This window comes from Chiloscyllium plagiosum, unplaced genomic scaffold, assembly GCF_037043375.1.
Source record: "Chiloscyllium plagiosum isolate Xiang-an unplaced genomic scaffold, Cpla_swu_hap1 HiC_scaffold_37, whole genome shotgun sequence".
In the NCBI taxonomy this organism is placed as follows: domain Eukaryota; kingdom Metazoa; phylum Chordata; class Chondrichthyes; order Orectolobiformes; family Hemiscylliidae; genus Chiloscyllium; species Chiloscyllium plagiosum.
The window spans coordinates 100,051,419-100,070,621 of NW_028270175.1; the positions used below are offsets into that span (position 1 = coordinate 100,051,419).

The 19,203-nt window shown below is 52.7% G+C and overlaps 1 protein-coding gene across 1 annotated transcript in view; it reads left to right on the forward strand.

The window, feature by feature from the left end:
* Positions 1–7,447, forward strand: part of LOC148139881 (putative G protein-coupled receptor 139) — a 67,879-nt gene extending 60,432 nt beyond the window's left edge. Inside the window, exon 2 of the mRNA XM_087980695.1 lies at positions 6,537–7,447. Coding sequence (XP_087836821.1) covers positions 6,537–7,447 — 911 coding nt within the window. The remainder of the gene's footprint in view (positions 1–6,536) is intronic.
* Positions 7,448–19,203: the final 11,756 nt, after the last annotated feature.

Sequence of the window (19,203 nt, forward strand, 5' to 3'; positions counted from 1 at the left end):
AGGGGAGGGTGAGGTGGCAATAATATCACACACCGGGCTGAGGGGTGGAAAATGGAGTTTAGTTTCGATTAATGTGAGGTATTGGATTTGGTAAATCAAACAAGAGCAGGACCTATACAATTAAAAGTAGGGACTTTGGCAGTGTTGTAGTACAGAAACCTAGGCCGTCAAGGATAATTCCTTAAAATTTGCATCTCATTCAGATAGTATGGTTAAGAAGGTGTTTCACACACTTGTCTTCATTGGTCAGAGCTTTGATTATCGGAATTGGAACGTCATGTTGAGGTTGTACAGGACATTGGTGAGACCTCTTCCGGAATATTGTGTCCAGTCGGGTCATTCTGCTCGCTCATTACATCGTCACACCACCCTCTGGTGAAAAAACTGCCCCTTAGGTCAATTTTCAATGTTTCCCCTCTCACCTTAAACCTATGTTCTCTAATTTTGGACTCCCCGCACCCTTAGAAAATACCTTGACTATTCACTTTGATATTATTGACCTTGATGTTATTAAGCTGGAGAGGGTTGAGAACAGATTAACTTGGATGTTGTTTGGAATGGAGGGAGTGAGCGATAAGGAGAGGCTGGATAGTCTGGGACATTTTTTTCACTGCAAAGAATGAGATTAAGGGGTAACTTTACAGAGGTTTATAAAATCATGAGGGGTACAGAGAAACTGAAGGGCTGATGTCTTTTTCCTTGAGTTGGGGATTCAATAGTGAGGGATATTTTAAGGTGCAAGGAAAATGACTTACAAACGTCATGAAAGGTAATTATTTTAGACAGAAACTGGCTTGTGTGTGGAATGAACTTCCAGAGGAAGTGGTGAAAACAGGGACAGTTACAATGTTTAAAGGACATTTAGATCCATACATGGATAAGACATCAGTTTGGATGGTGCTGTGAGCAGCTGCCCTCTCCCTCCCCCTCTCTGAATGAATCCCTGCTGATTTTCACCCTCTGCCAATGCCTGTGCAGTGGCGTGTGGAGGCCAGCAGAGGGTGGCATTGCATCACTTTAAGCACCACAGAGACTGCCGGACCTGCCCCACACAGACGCACACAGATACACACACGGGAATGGTTAGGACACGGCGGGAAGCTCATCTGGTAACTTAAACTAAACATAAAGAAATGCTCAATTCGCCTCATAAACTGTGAAAATATAAGGGACAGAGAACACCCAAATTCCATTGTTTAAATAAAAACATCAATATATTTTTGCACTCTGAAAGTGAACATTTTACATCAACTATTCCCAACTCTGGACCCCCTTTCTCTTAACTGCTTATTACCCGACTCCAGCTCTATAGCAATATACTGTTTCTGGGTCTGCCATCCTCTCATGCCACAGGTGCTTGTAAGCTCTCAGTTCAGAACAGCATTCACCCTCTCTTAAAGGTACAGTACATGCTTTCAACTTCATCACATTTTACTCTGATGAATATAGATAAGTGGAGCCTATCCGAATTTCTCTTGTTCTGTGCTTTGTCAATATTTCATTTGCTCCGTCTCGTGTGTGTCACGACTTTTGTTGCTCCATTGGCAGCATGTCATTATTGACTCCGTCCATTGGAATATATCAGTATTTCACTTGCTCACACTCGTGTGTGTGGGGCAGGAGTTCAGTTGTTTCATGGGGACTGTGACGCTATAACAAACTCAATGTCTGTAGATGGCACCGAAACTGGAAGAACTCTGAAGTCTATGGAGGAGAGTATGAAACTCTAACAGGACAGTGACACGTTGGTGTCGTGTTCAGGTGTATCGCAGTTGGGGATCAATGCAGAGCTGTGTGACGTGATGCACTTTGGTAGGAACGACAATGAATGGTAGTTTAAAGCAGGCTGCGCCATTATAAAGAGGCTGCAGGAACAGAGGGCGCTGCGTGTATATGAGCACAGATTATTGAAGACGTCGGGACAAGGGGGAGAGCAGTAACTATCACAGATTAGTTTTAGTATCTGAGCTGTTTACAGGGGGAGGTGTAGGACGAAGCCTCCGTGCTCCCTTCCTGGGAGCTGGTGGTGACGATGTGTTGTGAGCCCACCCTCCTGCCCACCGAGACCGTGGGGATTCCATTTGTACCAGCTCGACACAAAAGGGAGATGGCATCAGGGCCACGGCTTCTAAGTTGTGCCGAGGAAAAACGGAGCTGCCAGTGGGTTTAAAGTGAGAATTGCCATTCACTGAACATTGCTCCTTACTCGGTTGGTGGGACGTGGATGTTTCAGAATCTCCACATGAGGCGTCCCGGTCCTCTCCGGCTCGTACTAGGGTCCTCCCCACATGGCGGAGGGAGGGGGGTGAGGGAACGGGCATCGAGCACTCCACCACCCGGCTTGGTCCTTTCTCCTGGAATGGGAGAAAGGGAGGGTGGGAGTGAGGGTGGGAGTGGGTGGCCCTGTTTTTATTGCTGGTGCAGGTGGGGATAATGGTAAATGGTGAGGTGTCCGGAGGGAGTTTACCGACAGTGTTTTATCCATGCAGTGTTATTGATGTGGGCGGTAAAGTGGACGGGGTGACAGAGAGAGAGAGAGGGAGAGAGAGAGACAGAGACAGAGACAGAGACAGAGACAGAGACAGAGACAGAGACAGAGACAGAGACAGAGACAGAGACAGGGAGAGAGAGAGAAGCTGCTGCATGCAGCAGTGAGAGTGGTGGAGCATGAGCCTTGTTCGGGAGTCGGTGCTATAACAGATATATAGTGAGTGTGAAGGAGCAGAGAGAATGCAGTGAGCCTTATCCTGACAGAGTGGGGAAGGTTATTGCTGCTTGTCCTGTATTGCTGGACATTACTTCAGACCGCTGATACTGCACTGAGCTGGATGGGGAGCTCATACCATGCTCGGTGGGTCTGGTGGTGTGGCCCCCTCTGGGAAGAAAATTGTCCCCCTCTGTACTAGCCCATCCACCCGGACCTCCGTGCTTCTGTCGACAAACCGTGGTGCAATTGCCCCTTACCTGCCATGTTTGGGGTGAACTGTGCAGGGCAGCTCCTAACAGGAAAGATCAACCGTGTGCCCCTTGCCTTTTAAAGATGGCGTCAGTGCCAGTGTTTCCCGAATATCCAAGGGCATCGGGCGATGATGGGTGGGAGATTAGGACTGCCATTGAATGAGAGGGACACCATGGGGTGGGGTGGGTAGTTAATTACGTGAGTTCGATAAGATAGCAACAGGAAACTAGCTCGGCCTCGTGTGGATGATCCCTCTGTCACAATCAATGGAAATGGCACTGAGACAAATTATTGTTAGATTTAGCCCAATGTGTCAAAGACTCTGCTGACCCTACACCCAGATACAAAGCTGCATAACAAATACTCATCCAATACTGTGCATCATCTGAACTCCCACCAATAGCCTGTTCACCTATCATTCCTGGAAACGCTAGCTTATATTACTGGATGCTGTTAAAATATTTTCATTTCAGCATTCTGAAACCTGGGAACACATCATTCCATAACACTGTCTCTCAGTCTCACCCTCTCTGTCTATTTCCATACCCCTCCCATTTGTTATTGTTCAAACTGATTCCCCTTCCATCTCTGTCTCTCTGGCAGTGATGTTCACACTCACGGCACCTCCTTGTCATGGCACAATGGAGATTATGGAGCTGTAAATGGATGGGAGCTGCACATCCTGTCACTTCCAGCATGGGCTGCAGTTTCCCCACACTGGGCAGGGATCTAACACAGTATGACTGAGTAACGCACAGGGGTGGGGTATACAGTCCTACATGCTGAGAGGGAAACTGCTCCTGGTTTACAGATCAATGCACAGGGGTGATGTACACAGTCCTACATGTTGGACGGGAGCTGCTCCTGGTTTACAGATCAATACACTGGGGTGGTGTACACAGCCCCACATGCTGGGAGGGTAACTACTCCTGGTTACAAATTGGTGATCACTGCACAGCTCCAGGTGCTGGACAGATATCTAATCCGGATTTATCGATCAATGCATGGGTGTGGTTTCCACTGCTTCCCAAACTGAACAGCCAGGAGCCTGGAGGATCACAGCAAGCCAGGCAGCATCAGGAGGTGTGAAGTTTGACATTTACGGAGTAAACCTTCTTCAGGGCTTCTGCAGAAGGGTTACTCCCGAAACGTCGACTTCACCTTCTGATGCTGCCTGGCTTGCTGTGTTCTCCCAGATTCCTGCCTGTCTACTTTGGATTCCAGCATTTGTACTTATTTTTGACTCCAACCCAGCTTCCCATACTCGACAGATGGTTTAAAGATAAATGCTCTGACATGATCTGTGCAGTGTTCCACTCTGGACAGATTGCTGGACTGCACTGAGCAGTACACTGGCCCGGTCTGCACTGTGTGCCACGGTGAACAGATATCTCCTCTGGATGTATGGTGTCTGGGCTGGTTCTGTGAGGTGGATTGGGAATGTGGTATATCTAACTATTTCAGCTGATCTGGCGATGCCTTTAGTTCCCATTCCTGTGATTGGACCCTCCGTCTCTCACCCCATTAACGTTACAGTGAACCCATGCACATAACACAGTGGGCAGGGTCTTCATATTTGAGGCTGAGACTTTCCCTCCACCAGGAATGTGTGCTGGCTGCTCCTACAGATACTGTTAGGGACAGATCCCTCTGGGACAAGGGATTGGGTGAGAATGTTTCCCTCTTGTCTGTTCCCCCATCATTTGCCCCAGTCTGGCTGCTGTGTATGTGAGGTCTCTGCTCAGTCAGAGTGGACCTATGGAGACACTCTTGGTGATGGACATTGAAGCCCGACACCCAGAAGACGGTCAGTGTCCGTATCACCCTCAGTGCTTCCACTGATTTGTTTCCAACCTCGAGGGAACCGAGTTATCATGGAAGGGGTAGGGATGGGTGCAGGAGATGACCGTCCTTAGGCGAATTCCTTGACCATGTGTGATCTGTTACTATGAGATGTCCTGGGTTCTGGAATCAATGTTGGTGAATTGCAGGGGAACTCCTTCCCTGATTCCCTGCCTGTGGGACAGGATATACCCAGGAATGGTGATGGTGCTTCATGAAACATGACCCATCAAGCCTGGTCTCGTGAGTATGACGGTGTCAGACTGTTTCTTGACTGGGAGGGTGGTGCTGGAAAAGCACAGCAGGTCAGGCAGCATCCGAGGTGCACGGAAATCAACGTTTCGGGCAGAAGCCCTTGATCAGGAATGAGGCTTGTGGGCCGGGGAGCTGAGAGATAAATGGGAGGGATCTAGGGCTGGGGCTGGGGCTGGGGCTGGGGGGATAGAAGCTGGGAATGTGATCGGTAGATGGAGGTGGGGGAGAGGTTCTTGGTCAGAGAGGAGTGTGGTGTGGACATGGTGGGAAAGGTGATGGACAGATCAAGGAGTTCCCCGAAACATTCTGTCCCCAACATTCTATAACTGACATTCCCTGGAACGTCCTGTACCGAACATTCTATAACTGACATTCCCCGGAACGTTCTGTCCCCGACATTCGATAACTGACATTCCCCAGAACGTTCTGTCCCCAACATTCCATAACTGTCATTTCCTGGAACGTTCTGTCCCCGGCATTCTATAACTGACATTCCCCGGAACATTCTGTCCCTGACATTCTCTCACTGATATTCCCCAGAACGTTTTGTCCCCGATATTTTATAACTGACAATCCCCGGAACGTTCTGTCCCCGGCATTCTATAACTGTCATTCCCTGGAACGCTCTGTCCCCGGCATTGTATAACTGACATTCCCCGGAACGTTCTGTCCCCGACATTCTATAACTGACAATCCACGGAACGTTCTGTCCCCGGCGTTCTATAACTGTCATTCCCCGGAACGTTCTGTTCCCGGCATTCTATAACTGCCATTCCCCGGAACGTTCTGTCCCTGACATTCTATAACTGACAATCCCCGGAACTTTCTGTCCCCGGCATTCTATCACTGACATTCCCCGGAATGTTCTGTCTCTGACATTCTATAACTGACAATCCCCGGAACGTTCTGTCCCTGACATTGTTTGTGAACGGCCGGACGTCAGTGAATTGAACAAACGATAAGATCCCGAGGGAAGAAATCCCGTTCCAGGGAGAAGGAGACAATGTTCCGAAGGCCCCTCAGACAGTTAAAGGGGTGAATACGTTTTCCCTGCGTTTACATTTCTCCAAGACACAGGATCGACCACAATTTAGAGCAAAATATAGGAATTCCCAAACTCCGATTGTCTTCAGGAAACTGGGAGAGAATCCTTCAGGTTAGCGACGTTTCCACCCTCAGTATTAGGAACTGGGAAAGAGTGACCTGTGTCTGCTGTCGAGTGATCGAGTGGGTGGGAATGTTCTTGCAACCATCTGTCCTTATGGATGTGTCTCTGTGTGTTTGGGCAGGGAGGGTTTCTTGTAGTTTATGTCACATTTTTGTCAGTAATTCCAAACTTCCCATTTATGATTTCAGCTCCAATTATTTTAATAAATCACTGAATACAGGGACACATTTGAAAATCTCACTGGGTCCCCGATCAAACGGGTCCCTTTGCCTCGAGGCTGATGGATAATGGGTTTGTTTTCCTTCCTCACAGTTAACGTAGTGACCATCTACGTCCTGCTTTATAAAGATTGTGGCTTGTCTCCATGTGTCAGACGTTACCTGGGGGCCATGGCAGCGGCGGATCTCTTGGTCATTATCCTTGACCTGATCCTGAGACACATTCCCATTGTTTATCGGGAACAGTTTTATTTCCTGATGGACTCCGTCCCCGTGTGTAATATTCACGCCGTCCTGCTTTATGCAGCCACCGACTGCTCTGTCTGGTTCACCGTGACTTTCACCTTTGATCGGTTTGTGGCCATTTGTTGCCAGAAGCTGAAAAATAAATATTGCAGTGAGAAAACGGCGGCTGTGGCTCTGGGAGCAGTGACTGTGCTGAGCTGTTTAAAGAACATTTTCTGGTATTTTATGCTCATGGCTCGGTATGGGCTGGCGAACCGCCCCTGGTTTTGTGATGTAACAGGCGCTGTTCGATCCTCCATTGTCTGGGTCACAATCGAGTTCCTCCACCACATTCTAACCCCGTGTGTCCCATTTCTCCTAATTCTGCTGCTCAATGTTCTCACCGTCAGACACATTTTAGTGACCAGCAGATCCCGCAGGAGACTCCGCGCTCACTCCAATGGGGACGCTCAGTCTGACACTGAAATGCGAAACCGAAAAAAATCCATCATTTTACTGTTTGTGATCTCGGCCAATTTCATCCTGTTATGGTCAACGTTCATGCTGTTTTCTATATGGGCCCGGATGTGGTATATTGGTAATACGTCTGTGAAACTCGATTGGTTTGTGCGGGAATTGGGCTTCATGCTGCAGCTCCTCAGTTGCTGCACAAACACCGCGATTTATGCCGTGACCCAGACTAATTTCAGGCAGCAGCTGAAGAATGTGCTGAAATATCCCTTCACCCAAATCCATCCATCCATCAAATTCCCTCATTAATCAATCCATCCGGGATTTTCTCATTTCAGTTCAGTGTTTCAGCGATGGAGCAGCCTGTCGCTATGGTAACAGACTGAGGGTTGCGCTGGTTTGTCCATCCTTATCCCACAGGGGGGTTACAGGGAAACATTTCAATGTTTGTCATAACTCAGGGGCCAGTGAGAAAAGGCACCATCCCACTGACTGTATCCATCACTTCCATTTGTAAACAATAAAAATGTTCATTAAAGCGTGCCGAGCAGCAGAGTGAACGATGTTGTTGTGTGTCTTTGTGTTGGAGAAACTGAGCTGGAGAGAAACAGACTCAGCCCCAAGTCCTGGTCCTCAGGGAAGGAGAGGGCACCGCGCCCTGACTTCAGGAGCTGGGTTTAACTCCCTCTGTCCTTACTTTCCCTACTGGGTCTCCCACTTCAACTTGGCTCTCAGCAGAATTCACCTTGATCCCTTTGTCCCTCTCTCTCCATATATCCCTCCCACTCTCACACTGCACTGCTATTTCTCTCTCATTTTCCCATTTACACACTCAATTCCACTGTCCTTGCCTTCCCAATCTCATTCACTCTCTCTCCATCTTGCGATCATAACCTCCCAATGTTACTGTCTTCCTCAAATCCTTCGGTGCTGGAGGAACAGAAGAGGGTTGTCGATCTTCAGACCGATGTTAGGGAACAGAGATTGGGACGGCATATCAGGCCATTGCCAGGGCAACAGTATGGAGCTTGGGCCAAACGCCATTGCTTGGGGACATAGTAAGTGTAAGAACACCATCCGTTACTAGGGGGAAACATGTGAAGTGGCACCATCGGCTGTGGCTGAGACTGGTACAACAGGATATCACAAACAGAACACATTGTGTGGGACCCACTGTCTGTTACTCAGGAAATAGAATGGGGATGGGGTTAAAGGCCATTTCGAGGGGATCAACTAGGTCGGTGTTCACAGGCAGGAGCTCAGTTTAAGGTGTGTGAGGGGTGCGATGGTGGGAGACTGCGTGGGCGTGTGAGTGTGATGCTGGGAGAGTGTGCGAGGGAGTGAGCGTGATGGTGGGGGAATGTGTGGGCGTGTGAGTGTGATGCTGGGGGAGTGTGCGACGGAGTGAGCCTGATGATGAGGGGATGTGTGGGGGAGAGAGCGTGACAGTGGGAGAGAGTGTGGGGAAGTGAGAGTGACGATGGGGGCGTGTGCAGGGGAGTGAACGGGACAATGGGAGTGTGCTGGAGTGTGAGGGTGATGGTGGAGCAGTGCACGGGGTCTGTGTGGGGGGAGTGAGTGATACAGTGGGGGAGAGAGTCTGCTTGAGTGAGTCTGATGGTGAGGCTTTGTTCAGGATAAGTGAGCATGACAGTAGGGTTATGTGTGGTGGAGGGTGTGTGAAGGTGTGCGACTATGCAGGGGAGTGAACATGACGGTAGGGGAGTTAGTGGGGGTGAGTGTGACAGTGGGGTTGTGTGGGGCAGTGTGTGTGAGTGTGGGGGAGGTTGTGGTGGTGAGCTTGATGGTAAGGGTTGTGTGGAGCAGTGTGTGTGAGTATGGTGGAGTGTGTGGGGGTGAGCGTGATGGTGAGGGTGTTGTGGGGCAGTGTGTGTGAGGGTGGCGGAGTGTGTGGGTTGAGCGTGACAATGGGGCTGGTGTGGGGCAATATGTGTGAGTGTGGGTTTTGTGTAGGGGTGAGCGTGATGTTGAGGGTGGTGTGGGGCAGTGTGTATGATGGTTATCGATTTTATGTGGGTGAGTATGATGGTGACGGTGGTGTGGGGCAGTGTGTGTGAGGTTGGTGGAGTGTGTGGGGGTGAGTGTGACGATGGAGTGGTATGGGGCAGTATGTGTGATGGTGGTGGACAGTGGGGGTTGTGTGTGACGGTGAGGGTGCTGTGGAGCAGTGTGTGTGAGTATAGTGGAGAGCGTGGGGGTGAGAGTGACGGTGAGGGTGGTGTGGGGCAGTGTGTGTGATGATTGTGGATTGTATGTGGGTGAGTATGATGGTGAGGGTAGTGTGGCGCAAAGTGTGTGAGGGTGTTGGATTGTGTGGGGGTGAGCGTGACGTTGGGGGGTGGTGTGGGGCAGTGTGTGGGGGTGAGAGTGACGGTCAGGGTGGTGTGGGGCAGTGTGTGGGATGGTGATGGAGTGTGTGGGGGTGAGAATGACGGTGGGAGTGGTGTGCGGCAGTGTGGGTGATGGTGGTGGAATGTGTGGGGGTGAGCGTGACGGTGAGGGTGGTGTGGGGTAGTGTGTGAGATGGTGATGGAGTGTGTGGGGGTGAGCGTGACGGTGGGGGTGGTGTGGGGCAGTGTGTGTGATGGTGGTGGAGTGTGTGGGGGTGAGCGTGACGGTGAGGGTGAGCGTGACGGTGAGGGTGCGGTGGGTCAATGTTTGTGATGGTGGTTGAGTGTGTGGGTGTGAGCGTGACGGTGAGGGTGGTGTAGGGCAGTGAGTGTGATGGTGGTGGAGTGTGTGGTGTTGGACGTGATGGTGGGGGTTGTGTGGGGCAGTATGTGTGATGGTGGTGGAGTGTGGGTGTGAGCGCGATGATGGCGGTCATGTGGAGCAGTGTGTGTGATGGCGGTGGAGTGTGTCCGAGTGAGAGTGATGGTGGAAGTTGTGAGTGGCATTGTGTGACGTAGTGAGTGTGACGGGGGGTCAGAGTGTTGGTGACGGAGTGACTGTGATAGGGTAAGGATGATGGTGATAGAGTGACGGAGTGACTGTGATAGGGTAAGGATGATGGTGATGGTGATGTGAGAGGGCCAGGGTGACCGTGAGTGAGTGATTGTGAGGCGATCAGCGTGACGGTGATTGAGTGAGTGTGAGGGAGTCAGGGTGACGGTGATTGAGTGAGTGTGAGGGGGTTAGGGAGACAGTGATGGAGTGAGTGTGTTGGGGTCAGTGAGACGGTGATGGAGTGAGTGTAAGGGGTCAGTGTGTTGGTGATGGAGTGAGTGTGAGGGGGTCAGAGTGACGGTGATGGAGTGAGTGTGTGGGGGCCAGGTAGACAGTGATGGCGTGAGTGTGAGCTGGTCAGGGTGATGGAGATGGAGTGAGTATGAGGGAGTCAGGGAGACAGTGATGGAGTGAGTGTGAGGGGGTTAGGGAGACAGTGATGGAGTGAATGTGTGGGGGCCAGTGAGACGGTGATGGAGTGAGTGTAAGGGGGCCAGGTAGACAGTGATGGAGTGAATGTGAGGGGGTCAGGGTAAGGGTGATGGAGTGAGTGTGTGTGGGTCAGTGTGACAGTGAAGGAGTGAGTGTAAGGGGGTCTGGGTGACGGTGATGGAGTGAGTGTGAGGGGGTCAGGGTGACAGTGATGGAGTGAGTGTGAGGGGGTCAGGGTGAGGGTGATGGAGTGAGTGTGCGAGGGTCAGTGTGACAGTGATGGAGTGAGTGTGAGGGGGTCAATGTGACAGTGATATAGTGCATCTGAGGGGGTCAGTGTGAGGTTGATGGAATGAGTATGAGGCAGTCTGAATGACAGTGATGGAGTGAGTGTGAGGGGATGAGTGTGAAGTTGATGGAGTGTGAGTGAAGGGATCAGTGTGATGGTGTTGGAGTGAGTGTGTGGGGGGGTCAGAGTGACGGTGAAGCAGTGAGTGTGAGGGGGTCAGGGTGATGGTGAAGGAGTGTTTGTGACGGGGTCAGGGTGACACAGATGGAGTGAGTGTGAGGAGGTCAGGGTGACACTCATGGAGTGAGAGTGAGGGGTCAGGGTGACACAGATGGAATGAGTGTGAGCGGGTCAGGGTGACGGTGATGGTGTGAGTGTGAGGGGGTCAGGGCAAGGGTGATGGAGTGAGTGTGTGTGGGTCAGTGTGACGGTGAAGGAGTGAGTGTAAGGGGTTCTGGGTGACGGTGATGGAGTGAGGGTGAGTGTGAGGGGGTCAGGCTGACGGCGATGGAGTGAGTGTGAGTGGGTCAGGGTGAGGGTGATGGAGTGAGTGTGTGAGGGTCAGAGTGACAGTGTTGGAGTGAGTGTAAGGGGGTCAATGTGACAGTGATGTAGTGCATCTGAGGGGGTCAGTGTGAAGATGATGGAGTGAGTGTTTGTGGATCCGTATGATGGTGATGGAGTGAGTGAGAGGGGGTCAATGTGACCGTGAAATAGTGCATCTGAGGGGGTCAGTGTGAGGGTGATGGAGTGAGTATGAGGCAGTCTGGATGACAGTGATGGAGTGAGTGTGAGGGGATCAGTGTGAAGTTGATGGAGTGTGAGTGAAGGGATCAGTGTGATGGTGTTGGAGTGAGTGTGTGTGGGGGTCAGAGTGACGGTGAAGCAGTGAGTGTGAGGGGTCAGGGTGATGGTGAAGGAGTGTTTGTGAGGGGGTCAGGGTGACACAGATGGAGTGAGAGTGAGGGGGTTAGGGTGATGGTGATGGAGTGAGTGTGAGTGGGTCAGGGTGACGGTGAAGGAATGAGTGTGAGGGGGTCAGGTTGACGGTGATGATGTGAGTGTGAGGCGGTCTGGGTGACAGTGATGAAGTGAGTGTGAGTGGGTCAGGTTGACGGTGATGGTGTGAGTGTGAGGCAGTCTGGGTGACAGTGATGAAGTGAGTGTGAGGTGGTCAGGGTGACAGTGATGAAGTGAATGTTAGGTGGTCAGGGTAATGGTGAAGGAGTGAGTGTGAGGGGGTCAGGGTGACACTGGGGGAGCGAATGTGAGGGAGTCAGTGTGATGGCGATGGACTGAGTGTGAGGGGGTCATGGAGACGGTGACAGAGTGAGTGTGAGGGGGTCAGGGTGACAGTGATGGAGTGAATGTGAGGGGATGAGTGTGACGTTGATGGAGAGAGGGTGAGGGGATCAGTGTGATGGTGTTGGATTGAGTGTGAGGGGGTCAGGTGACGGTGACAGAGTGAGTGTGAGGAGGTCAGTGTGACACTGATGGAGTGTCTGTGAGGGGTCAGGTTAATGGTGAAGGAGTGTTTGTGAGGGGGTCAGGGTGACACTGATGGAGTGAGTGTGAGGGGCCAGGGTGATGGTGATGGAGTGAGTGTGAGGAAGTCAGTGTGACGGAGGTGGATTGAGGGTCAGAATAAGGTGATGAAGTGAGTGTGAGGGGGTCAGTGTGAAACTGATGGAGTGTCTGTGAGGGAGTCAGGGTGATGGTAAGGGAGTGAGTGTGAGGGAGTCATGGTGACTGAGATGAACCGTGTGTGAGGGGGTCAGGGTGACGGTGAAGGAGTGACTGTGAGGGGTTCAGTCTGAGGTTGATGGAGTGAGTGCGAGTGTGTCAGGATGACGGTGATGCAGTGACTTTGAGGGTGTCATGGTGATGGTGATGGAGTGAGTGTGAGGGGGTTATGGTGATGGTGATGGAATGAGTGTGTGGTTGTCAGGGTGATGGTGATAGATTGTGAGGGGATCAGTGTGAAGTTGATGGAGTGAGTGTGAGAGTGTCATTGTGACGGTGATGGGGTGAATGTGAGGGGACCAGTGTTACGGAGATGGAGTGAGCGTGAGAGGAACAGGGTGACTGTGATGGACTGAGTGTGAGGGGATCAGTGTGATGATGATGGAGTGAGTGTTGGGGGGCGGTGTGAGGATGATGGAGTATGTGAGGGGGATAAGTGTGACGTTGATGGAATGTGGGTGAGGGGCTTTGTGTGATGGTGTTGGAGTGAGTGTGTGGGGGGGTCAGGGTGAGGGTAACGGAGTGAGTGTGAGGGGGTCAGGGTAACGGTGATGGAGTGAGTGTGAGGGGGTCAGATTGACGGTGAAGGAGTGAGTGTGAGGGGGTCAGGGTGACAAAGATGGAGTGAGTGTGAGGGGGTCAGGGTGACGCTGATGGAGTTAATGTGAGGGAGTCAGGGTGATGGTGATGGAGTGAGTGTGAGGGGGTCATGGCGACGGTGATGGAGTGAGTGTGAGGGGGTCAGGATGAGGGTGCAGGAGTGAGTGTGAGTGGGTCAGGGTAATCGTGATGGAGTGAGTGTGAGGGGGACAAGTTGATGGTGATTTGGCATGAGTGAGGGGGCCAGGGTGACTTTGATGGTGCGAGTGCGAGGGGGTCAGGGTGATGTTGAAGGAGTGAATGTGAGGAGGTCAGGGTGACGGTGATGGTGTGTGTGTGAGGCGGTCTGGGTGACAGTGATGGAGTGATTGTGAGGAGATGAGTGTGATGTTGATGGCGTGAGGGTGAGTGGATACATGTGATGGTGTTTTAGTGTGTGGGGGGGTGTTCAGGGTGACGGTGATGCAGTGAGTGTGAGGTGGTCAGGAGGACTGTGATGGAGTGAGTGTGAGGACGTCACGGTGACGGTGATGGAGTGAGTGAGAGTGGGTCAATGTGACAGTGATATAGTGCACCTGAGGGGGTCAGTGTGAGGGTGATGGAGTGAGTATGAGGCAGTCTGGATGACAGTGATGGAGTGAGTGTGAGGGGATGAGTGTGAAGTTGATGGAGTGTGAGTGAGGGGATCAGTGTGATGGTGTTGGAGTGAGAGTGTTGGGGGTCAGAGTGACGGTGAAGCAGTGAGTGAGGGGGTCAGGGTGATGGTGAAGGAGTGTTTGTGAGGGGGTCAGGGTGACACAGATGGAGTGAGTGTGAGGAGACCAGGGTGAAACTCATGGAGTGAGAGTGAGGGGATCAGGGTGACACTGATGGAGTGAGAGTGAGGGAGTTAGGGTGATGGTAATGGAGTGAGTGTGAGTGGTTCAGGGTGACGATGATGGAGTGAGTGTGATGGGGTCAGGATGACGGTGAAGGAGTGAGTGTGAAGGGGTCAGGGTGATCGTGATGCAGTGAGTGTGACGGGGTCATGTGGACGGTGATGGCGTGAGTGTGAGGGGGTTATGGTGATGTTGATTGTGCGAGTGTGAGGGGGTCAGGGTGATCGTGATGGAGTGAGTGTGAGGGTGTGAGTGTGACGCTGACCGAGTGAGCTTAATGGGCTCAGTGTGACGGTGATGGATTGAGTGTGAGGGTGTCAGGGTGACGGTGATGGAGTCAGTGTGAGAGGGTCAGAATGACATTGATGAAGTGAGTGTGAGCGGGTCAGTTTGATGGGGATGGAGTGAGTGTGAGGGGGTCAGGTTGATGGGGATGGAGTGAGTGTGAGGGGGTCAGTTTGATGGGGATGGAGTGAGTGTGAGGGGGTCAGGGTAATCATGATGGAGTGAGGGGATCATGAGTGTGAGGGTATCAGGGTGACGGAAATGGAGTCAGTGTGAGAGGGTCAGAATAACATTGATAAAGTGAGTGTGAGAGGGTCAGTTTGATTGGCATGGAGTGAGTGTGAGGATGTCAAGGTGACGGTGATGGCGTGAATGTGAGGGGATCATGGTGATTTTGATTGTGCGAGTGTGAGGGGGTCAGGGTGACGGTGAATGAATGAGTGTGAGGGGGTCAGTTTGACGGTGATGGTGTGAGTGTGAGGCGGTCTGGGTGACAGTGATGAAGTGAGTGTGAGGTGGTCAGGGTGACAATGATGAAGTGAGTGTGAGTGGGTCGGGTTGACGGTGATGGTGTGAGTGTGAGGCGGTCTGGGTGACAGTGATGAAGTGAGTGTGAGGGGGTCAGGGTGACACTGGTGGAGTGAGTGTGAGGTGGTCAGGGTGACACTGATGGAGCGAATGTGAGGGGGTCATGGTGACGGTGACAGAGTGAGTGTGAGCGGGTCAGCGTGACAGTGATGGAGTGAATGTGAGGGGATGAGTGTGACGTTGATGGAGAAAGGGTGAGGGGATCAGTATGATGGTGTTGGAGTGAGTGTGAGAGGGTCAGTGTGACGGAAAAGGAGTGAGTGTGAGGAGGTCAGTGTGACGGAGGTGGATTGAGTGTGAGAGCGTCAGAATGACGGTGATGAAGTGAGTGTGAAGGGGTCAGTGTGAAACTGATGGAGTGAGTATGAGGAGGTCAGTGTGACACTGATGGAGTGTCTGTGAGGGAGTCAGGGTGATGGTAATGGAGTGAGTGTGAGGGGGTCAGGGTGACAATGATGGAGTTAATGTGAGGGGGCCAGGGTGATGGTGATGGAATGAGTGTGAGGGGGTCATGGTGACGGTGATGGAGTGAGTGTGAGGGGACAGGGGTAGGTTGAAGTAGTGAGTGTGAGTGGGTCAGGGTAATCGTGATGGAGTGAGTGTGAGGGGGTCAAGTTGATGGTGATGGCATGAGTGTGAGGGGGCCAGGGTGACGTTGATGGTGCAAGTATGAGTGGGTCAGGGTGATGGTGAAGGAGTGAGTGTGAGGGTGTCAGGGTGACGGTGATGGTATGAGTGTGAGGCGTTCTGGGTGACAGCGATGGAGTGATTGTGAGGAGATGAGTGTGATGTTGATGGCGTGAGGATGAGTGGATAAGTGTGATGGTGTTGGAGTGTGTGTGTGGGGTTCAGGGTGACGGTGATGGAGTGAGTGTGAGGGGATCACGGTGACAATCATGGAGTGAGTGTGAGGGGATCACGGTGACAATGATGGAGTGAGTGTGAGGGGTTCAGTGTGAATGTAATCACGTGAGTGTGAGGTGGTCAGGAGGACTGTGATGGAGTGAGTGTCAGGAGGTCAGGGTGACGGTGGTGCAGAAAGTGTGAGGAGGTCAGGGTGACACTGATGGACTGAATGTGAGGGAGTCAGGGTGACGGTGATGGAGTGAGTGGGAGGGGATCAGTGTTACGTTGATGGTGTGAGTGTGAGGGGGGTCACAGTGACGGCGACGGAGTGAGTGTGAGGGGTTCAGTGTGACTGTAATCGCGTGAGTGTGAGGTGGTCAGGAAGACGGTGATGGAGTGACTGTGGGGGTTCACGGTGACGTTGATGGAATGAGTGTGGGGGTCAGGGTGACGGTGATGGAGTGAGAGTGAGGGGGTCATGGTGACGGTGATGGAGTGAGTGTGAGGGTGTCAGGGTGAGGATGATGGAATGAGTGTGAGGGGGTCAGGGTGATGGTGATGGAGTGAGAGTCAGGGGGTCATGGTGACGGTGATGGAGTGAGTGTCAGGAGGTCAGGGTGACGGTGGTGCAGAAAGTGTGAGGAGGTCAGGGTGACACTGATGGAGTGAATGTGAGGGAGTCACGGTGATGGTGATGGAGTGAGTGTGAGGGGGTCAGGATGAGGATGATACAGTGAGGGTGAGGTGGTCAGGGTGGGGATGATGGAATGCGTGTGGGGGGTTCAGGGTGACGGTGATGGAGCGAGTGTGAGGAGGTCAGGGTGAGCGTGATCGAGTGAATGTGAGGGAGTCACGGTGATGGTGATGGAGTGAGTGTGAGGGGGTCAGGGTGAGGATGATACAGTGAGGGTGAGGTGGTCAGGGTGGGGATGATGGAATGCGTGTGGGGGGTTCAGGGTGACGGTGATGGAGCGAGTGTGAGGAGGTCAGGGTGAGCGTGATCGAGTGAGTGTGAGGGGGTCAAGTTGACGGTGATGGAGTGAGTGTGAGGGGGTCAGGGTGAGGATGATACAGTGAGGGTGAGGTGGTCAGGGTGGGGATGATGGAATGCGTGTGGGGGGTTCAGGGTGACGGTGATGGAGCGAGTGTGAGGAGGTCAGGGTGAGCGTGATCGAGTGAATGTGAGGGAGTCACGGTGATGGTGATGGAGTGAGTGTGAGGGGGTCAGGGTGAGGATGATACAGTGAGGGTGAGGTGGTCAGGGTGGGGATGATGGAATGCGTGTGGGCGGTTCGGGGTGACGGTGATGGAGCGAGTGTGAGGAGGTCAGGGTGAGCGTGATCGAGTGAGTGTGAGGGGGTCAAGTTGACGGTGATGGAGCGAGTGTGAGGGGGTCAGGGTGAGGGTGATCGAGTAAGTGTGAGGGGGCCAAGTTGACGGTGATGGCGTGAGTGTGAGGGGGTCAGGGTGATCGTGAAGGAGGAAGTGTGAGGGGGTCAGGGAGACGGTGATGGTGTGAGTGTGAGGGGATGAGTGTGATGTTGATGGAGCGAGTGTGAGGGGGTCAGGGTGATGGTGAAGGTGCGATTGCGAGGGGGTCAGGGTGACGGTGATGGTGTGAGTGCGAGGCCGTCTGGGTGACAGTGATGGAGGGAGTGTGAGGGGATGAGTGTGATGTTGATGGCGCGAGTGTGAGAGGGTCAGGGTGACGGTGGTGGAGTGTGTGTGAGGGGGTCAGGGAGACGGTGCTGGAGTGAGTGTGAGGGAATCAGGGTGATGGTGGTGCAGTGAGTGTGAGGGGGTCACGTTGACAGTGAAGGAGTGAGTATGAGGGGGTCAGGGTGACTGTGAGAAAATGATTGTGAGGGGGTCAGGGAGATGGTGATGGAGTGAGTGTGAAGCGGTCATGTTGACGGGGATGGAGTGAGTGTGAGGGGGTCAGGGTGAGGATGATGGAGTGAGCATGAGGGGGTCAGGGTGACGGTGGTGGAGAAAGTGTGAGGATGTCAGGATGACACTGATGGAGTTAATGTGAGGGAGTCAGGGTGATGGTGTTGGAGTGAGTGTGAGGGGGTCATGGTGACGGTGATGGAGTGAGTGTGAGGATTCAGGGTGAGGGTGAAGAAGAGAGTGTGAGGGGATCAGGGTAATCGTGATGGAGTGAGTGTGAGGGAGTCAAGCTAAGGTGATGGCGTGAGTGTGAGGGGGCAAGGGTGACGTTGATGGTGCGCGTGTGAGCGGGTCAGGGTGATGGTGAAGGAGTGAGTGTGAGGAGGTCAGGGTGACGGTGATGGTGTGAGTGTGAGGCGGTCTGGGTGACAGTGATGGAGTGATTGTGAGGAGATGAGTGTGATGTTGATGGCGTGAGGGTGAGTGGATACGTGTGATGGTGTTCGAGTGTGTGTGGGGTTCAGGGTGACAGTGACGGAGTGAGTGTGAGGGAGTCAGGGTGATGGTGATGGAGTGAGTGAGAGGAGGTCCTGGTGACGGTGATGGAGTGAGTGGGAGGGGGTTAGGGTTACGGTGATGGAATGAGTGTGCGGCTGTCAGATTGACGGTGAAGGTGTGAGTGTGAGGGGTTCAGGGTGACAATGATGGAGTGAGTGTGAGGGGGTCAGGATGACACTGAAGGAGTGAATGTGAGGGAGTCAGGGTGATTGTGATGGAGTGAGTGTGAGGGGGTCATGGTGACGGTGATGGAGTGAGTGAGCGTGAGGGGGTCAAGGTAATCGTGATGGAGTGAGTGTGAGGGGGTCAAGTTGACGATAATGGCGTGAGTGTGAGGGGGTCAGAGTGACGTTGATGGTGCGAGTGTGAGGGGGTCAGGGTGATGGTGAAGGAGTGAGTGTGAGGGGTCAGCGTGACGGTCATGGTGTGAGTGTGAGGCGGTCTGTGATGGAGTGATTGTGAGGAGATGAGTGTGATGTTGATGGCGTGAGGGTGAGTGGATAACTGTGATGGTGTTGGAGTGTGTGTGTGGGGTTGAGGGTGACGGTGACGGAGTGAGTGTGAGGGTGTCATGGTGACAGTGATGGAGTGAGTGTGAGGGGATCAGGGTGACAATGATGGAGTGAATGTGAGGGGTTCAGTGTTACTGTAATCGCGTGAGTGTGAGGTGGTCAGGATGACTGTGATGGAGTGAGTGTGAGGACGTCATGGTGACGGTGAATGGAGTGAGTGTGAGGGGATCATTGTAAAGTTGATGGAATGAGTGTGAGGGGGTCACAGTGAATGTGATGGAGTGAGTGTGAGGGGGTCCGGGTGACGGTGACCGAGTGAGTGTGAGGGGATCAGTGTAAAGTTGATGGCGTGAATGTGAGGGGGTCACAGTGACGGTGATGGAGTGAGTGTGAGGGGGTCAGGGTGACGGTGACCGAGTGAGTGTGAGAGGTTCAGTGTGACTGTAATCTCGTGAGTGTGAGGTGGTCAGGAAGACG